Source organism: Melospiza georgiana, chromosome 8, assembly GCF_028018845.1.
Source record: "Melospiza georgiana isolate bMelGeo1 chromosome 8, bMelGeo1.pri, whole genome shotgun sequence".
Taxonomy (NCBI): domain Eukaryota; kingdom Metazoa; phylum Chordata; class Aves; order Passeriformes; family Passerellidae; genus Melospiza; species Melospiza georgiana.
In genome coordinates, this window is record NC_080437.1 from 24,601,703 (window position 1) to 24,607,702 (window position 6,000).

At 48.4% G+C, this 6,000-nt stretch overlaps 1 protein-coding gene across 2 annotated transcripts in view; it reads right to left on the reverse strand.

Annotated features, from left to right (window-relative positions):
- SLF2 (SMC5-SMC6 complex localization factor 2) overlaps positions 1 to 5,663 on the reverse strand; it is a 29,503-nt gene extending 23,840 nt beyond the window's left edge. For both annotated transcript variants that reach the window (XM_058029532.1, XM_058029531.1), the window contains exon 1: positions 5,417 to 5,663. In XM_058029532.1, coding sequence (XP_057885515.1) covers positions 5,417 to 5,526 — 110 coding nt within the window. In that variant the 5' untranslated portion in view covers positions 5,527 to 5,663. The remainder of the gene's footprint in view (positions 1 to 5,416) is intronic.
- Between the last annotated feature and the right edge of the window lie 337 nt (positions 5,664 to 6,000).

Consider the following 6,000-nt stretch of genomic DNA (forward strand, 5'->3'; position numbering starts at 1 on the left):
AGGTGCACTTTGAGCAACCAAACACATCAGAATCTGTGAATTTGGTATCTTCACCTTCCTCCATGCAGCTTGCAAAGACTTTAACGCTATACTGAGTGCCTGCTTTGGAAATGCCTGGAAGTTCAAACAAAGTATTGACGAGAACACGTTGCTGCAAGAACAGCAGAGGTTTGTTCCAAGTTTCATTGTCTTTCTGTGCCTTCCAAGGCAAAGTTACATTGTTGTTGCCTGAGTAACAGTGATAACAAAGGCAAAATCTACTTACTGCAGAAACTAAGCTAACATATACAAGTATCCATACATGACTGTGGCCCCAAAGATTCAGTAACCATATTCGAAGTTTAGGCCAGAAGAACCAACTGTGGTTATTTTTAATCAGGACTGTGCGCAGAATACGAAGATGACAAACTTCAAAAAATGAAATTAATTTGGATCACATTTTGAATCTTTCTTTAAGATTGTAACAATCAATTTTTCATTTTCTGACACAGCTTTTGCATTGTTAGCACCGACAGAAATACAAAAAGCTGTTCATAATGCAGTGATACTTCTTAAATCAGGACACTGGCAAGCACTGATATTTGAAGATACTGTAACTGAGTCAAAAGTAACCTGTAATCTGAATCTGTCGGTGCACAGAACTGGGTTTGGCTTACCAAAGAAAGCAGAGAAACTACTTGTCAAAGACTGACTGCCTCCAGCTTATCTCAGCTCAGTTTGACATAGGACAAAATATGTGTGTTCTTCCCACATGCTACAGCAACAGTGTTACATTTTGGACACAAGGCTCTCAACTCCATTAGACAGGTTTAGTGGCACAAATCAGTTACCTGGTGGTGCCTCAAAAGAAGGACCACAAACAGAAATCCCTGGGCAACCTAAAGTACCCACCAGTCCAGACCAATAGTGATTTCACAGTCTGGGGTCTTTTCAGTCTTCATTGGCTCACTGTTTTGCTACCCAGTGCTGCTCTGTGCTCATATTCACACCCTCCTAGGTTGTTTCAGGGGGAATTTCAGTTGGTTCTGTGGTCCATGTTGTAAATATGGTTGTTACTGGTCATGCACCACTATTCATGGGCCATCCACTCCTGCTATTAATTTTAAAGTAATATTTAAGCCACTAACATTGTCTAGTCCAACAACTGTTAATGTTCAGGTTGTTAGCCCCAGGTTTTGCTATAATCCATCTTTGACTTACTCAGCAGAGCCTTGTAGTTCAAGTAGAGTTCAACTTCCAGCCTAACAACTCCTGCTGCTTATATCACTCAGTTACTTTCAAATAAGAGAAAAATTCCAGCACACAGGATTCCTGTATTTCAGTTCAGCAGAAGAACCAAAGACTTAAATGCAGGTTTATTCACTGTTACTGCTGACTTATTTTCCTGCCATAGACATCCCTGCACTCCACACTGGCCTCAGCTGCTCACAGCAAAGCCCTCTCCACCTCGCATTCCTCAGGACACACCTGGTGCTTGCTTGGGCTGCTCTCAAGCTGCGAAATCATCCGGTGCCCAGAGCTTTCCACACTGCCCATCCTTCCAAACCCTTCCTCTTTTCCTAACTGAGCTACTGTACACTTCTTTCTCCCCCACTGAAGCCTCAGCTGCACATGAAGCACTGCTGGCAGGCCACATCTCATCTTCAGTTACCACCCACACTCCTCTCTGCACCTAAACCTTGCAGACAAACAGTGAGGGACAGAAATGTTAGATGTCCCTGACTCAAACCAGCAATACTGCTGAGGCCCAGGTTTGCAGCCCCAATGGAAGGGGGCGAGGAGAGGGTTTTTGTGTGTGGTGTTGAAACCTCTGATGTGCCCAAGACAGAAGAGGGTGCACACCCACATCCGGAGCATGACCACGACAAAACAAGCCGGGGCTTGAGCCAGACAAGGGAGATAAGGCACAGACCTTGTGGGGGTAGGAAAGTGCTTTTTATCACACCAATGTCCTCCCTTACACAACTGGCTCAAGTGTAAAAGAGCACTCCCCACCCAGGGAGAGGTACTGGCATATTCAGACTTAGGCTGAAGGTATTTATCCCTTCTGATAAGGCATAATGTGAGAAAACATTATGTGAGAAACATTGGTCTAAGATGGGGTCATAAACCATCAAAGACCCCCAAAGTGCCCCCAGACTCATTTCTGGGGCCTTGCAACAGACAGTGTTAAATTCACCCTCTCCAAGGGAGGTACCTGGGCATTCCCACCTGAACATCCATTAACCCACTGAACTCTGTTTTGGGGCCTTCCCAAATCCCTGACTGATCAAGACTGTGAGTTCCACTTTGCCCACAGACACTGGAACTGCAACAATCAAATCTCATCACTGGGTCCATGGTGGTGATATTTCTGCAATCCACTCCTATCCTTGCTTTTTCTTTCTTTTCCTTATATATTTCCTTAAGTGGTATCTTAATATTTTTATATTGTTTTATATTGTCATATTACTAGAGATAACAACCAAAACGGCTACATACCTAATTTCCATTGCAACCAAATTATCCTAAAATAAACCCTATGTGGGCATATATACACACACACATATATATATATATATATATATATATATACATATATATATACATACCTACATATATATATATAAACACCAGGTATTCAGTTTTCTTTCCCTCTAATCTGCCCCAAGGGACCGATTAACAAGAACCTCAGTTACTCCAGCCTCCAGGTGCAGCTTATAACAAAACCAAAACCCAAGGCCTTCTGCCATCTCTGTCCTTGTTTCCACAGCCACTGATTCCAAATGACTGCTTATGTCCTTCCCATATTGTTCTTTTTGCTGTCTTTTATTATAAATCCAAGAGCTTTGTAACAGAATTTCTGGTTATCCCATAATTATCAAAACAACAGGGAATGAAGGCACTTCCCTTCTCCCTCAAATTTAATTTGAATGAAGATATGGCGAGTGATTTGTCTGAGGCAGCTTGTTTGGAAGTGCTAATCCACCAATATTTTCTCCTTTGGGTTTGTAACTCTGCTTTTTGGAGTGCAAGGAACTGTCCAGCCAAAGTTCTGTACTGTGTCTCAGACAAGGAAGTGTACTAGAAACTCCAGACAAAAGAAAGGGTGGGGAAAAGAAAAAAAGAAAGAATTCAATACAGTACAAGGAAGAACTGAAAAAGTTGTCATTCAACTTGCCTTTCACATATATGTGAAAGTACAGAGAGAAATGTGATTTTCTATGTGAATGGAGCCATAACTGTTCACAAACCTTTCACAGGAGAATCTCCACCCTTTAGCAAAAGGCTACTGTGTTTCACTCTTTTGCTAACATGAAAATCACAGTTGTTTAATGTATCTTCCTGAACCACTGTGCAGCTCTGGTTAACACTTCAGCGATATATATAAATTCAGCAAGATCTTTTATCCCAAATAAAAATTATCACACCATATTTTGTGAAATCTCAACTCGACTAAGACACCAAGGAGACCACTCAAAATCCAAAAGAAAATGCAAAATCCATAAATACATTATCTGACCCAAGAACAGAAAAAAGCTGCATAACCAGGAGATGAACCTAACAGACCTCCAGGCCTTTCAAAATCAATGGAAGAGGGAAGGAGGAAATACTTTCACTTGTCTTAAAAAACAACTCCCTAAGCATTCGTAAAAGCTGTTACTGTTTACAGCCATATTCGTGGTTATCTCTGGCTGGATAAAAACAATCCTTTTAAAAAGCTGCATTGGAAACACTAGCAATAGCCCCGAGATAGCACAAACTACAAAAAGCTACAACATCTTTGATAACATAGAGCATCTTGAAAAGCTCTGTAAAAACAGCAAAAAAAAAACAAACACAAAAAAAAAACAAAAACAAAGAAAAATACAACAAAACCAGCCAAAACAGAAACTCATATAGGAAAATTCAGTCTTTCAGACAACTGCAACAAAACCAAAATTGCAGTTTCGATTCACTTTCTTAGGCAAAAAGTAAGATTGAAACAGTGAACGTTTGTGGTGTCGTGTGTTTTAAAATGTTTATATGAGTTCGGTTGAAAAGTTGGTTACCCCTTTTATAAGTTAAAACTATGGTTTGGCCCTCAATTCCCCCATGTACTCCCCTCACAATGGTGTCTCTCTAAGTTGTTTGCCCTTGTTTTCCCACCAATGGCTTGTCCCTCAAGGTGACTGACCCCTTGATCCTTCCCTTTATGCCCTTATAAGTTTATCTCCTCCCTCCTGGTGCTGCCCACTTCCCCTGTATCATTTATTACCACCCCCCTTTATTTTTCACGAGAATTTTCGGTGTCAATCATCCCTTACTGATGTATGATTTGCCTCCAGAGCCTCTTCCCTCCCCTATGTGATCGTCATTGGTTCGGCTGCGTCCCGCGTTCCTCCCGTGAGCTTCGTTTATATCTCACCTCGTGTCTCCTCCTCTCACACCCACTCCCTTTATCAGTGCCTCCCCAAGCCTTCCTCCTCTGACACCCGTCCCTGGTCCTGCCTGGGAAATGGAGCGCCTTGGCATCCACACGAGTGTCCACTCTCTCCTTCCTTTATCTCGGGACTTCGTAGCCACGCTCGCCGCAGACGGCCCCAGTGCCCGAGGGTTTCCGAGGAGAACCCGGGAGTGGCGGATCTTGCGGCCCCGCCGGCCACACGCCGGGAGCGGCTCACCGGCGTTCGTCCGGCTCCCGTGGCCGCAGAGCAGGCTGCACACGTTTACCCTGTCCCCTTCATTTAAATGACAGCGCCATCAAAACACGGGATCTGAACAAAGTAAGGTGCTACTAACAGCATAAGAAAATTATGACTCGTCGCATTCTACAAGAAACAGCACAGCAGCCTCTGAAAAACCTCAAATCTTTGGCAGAATTTGAAACTAGCTAATTGTTAGTTAGCAGACAAGTCTGTCAAGTCTATAAACACACTATTTAAGGCTGTCACTGACAGCCCGTGTTTTCCCGGGGCAGTGTCCCCCAGCACCGTTAGGAGCAGGTTCGGGAGCTGAACCGACAGCCCAAGTTCTCGGTTAGACCGAACCGCTGGAGCCGCCGGGCTGCGCAGGTGGGCTGGGTAACGCCCGGGCAGGGCTGCGAGGGCACACGGGGGGCGGCCCCGGCATCCTGAAGGATGCGCTGGAAATGCCAGCCTGAACTCCGCTGGACACTCCCTTCTCACTCCTGGACGCTGCCAGAACCCCCCGGCCAACGAACAGCGGCACTACGAGCCGGTTCCCATGGGGAGGCCCCGGCCGGGCCCCTCGGCGGCTGCAACACCGGGGCAGGCTCCTGGCGATGCTCCCGGGGAGCTCCCGGTAACCCCCGCCGAGCCGACCCCCGCCACCCGCCCTGGGAGCGCAGGGCACACCGGCAGCCGGGGGGCCCCCCTAGGCGGGCTCGGTGCCCGGCGACGACCGCGACCGCTCCTCTCCCGCGCCCCGCCCGTACCTGCAGTCTTGGGCCGCCTCTCTGCCCGCGGCCGCCGGCATAACATGGCGGCGGGACATGGCGAAGGGCGGGCCCGGAGACGGCAGCCCCTCGCCGAGCGGTCGGGTCATGGCACGGGCGGCACGGCGGGGCCCGAACGGAGGAGGGGAGCGGCTGCCGCCGGTAGCATCGCCAGGAGCGCGGCTCGAACGCCCCACACGGCCGGAACGCCCAGCGCGGCCGCAGGTCACGGACGGGAGCTAACGGGCTCCGCTCTTCCTTTTTCAATGGGCTCGGGCGCTGATTGGCTGAGCGGCTGCAGCAGCTGCGTCTCCCATTGGTTTCTTTCCGGCGGAGGGCGGGACGGGCAGCCGGATCGTGGCTGTGATTGGCTGCTGCGGAGCGCAGGGCGGCGGCGTCCGAGGGAGGAAGGGTTGTTTGGCGCCTTGATCTCGTGCTGGTCCCTGGCCCGCGCTGCCGCTCTCTGATTGGTGCGCTCGGGACGGGCTCCGCCCCCCCGCGAGGCCCCGCCCCCGCCGCTCCCGGGGCACTCCCGGTGTCCCGGGCGGGACGCGACATTCCGGGCGGGGACATCCCGTGGGTTT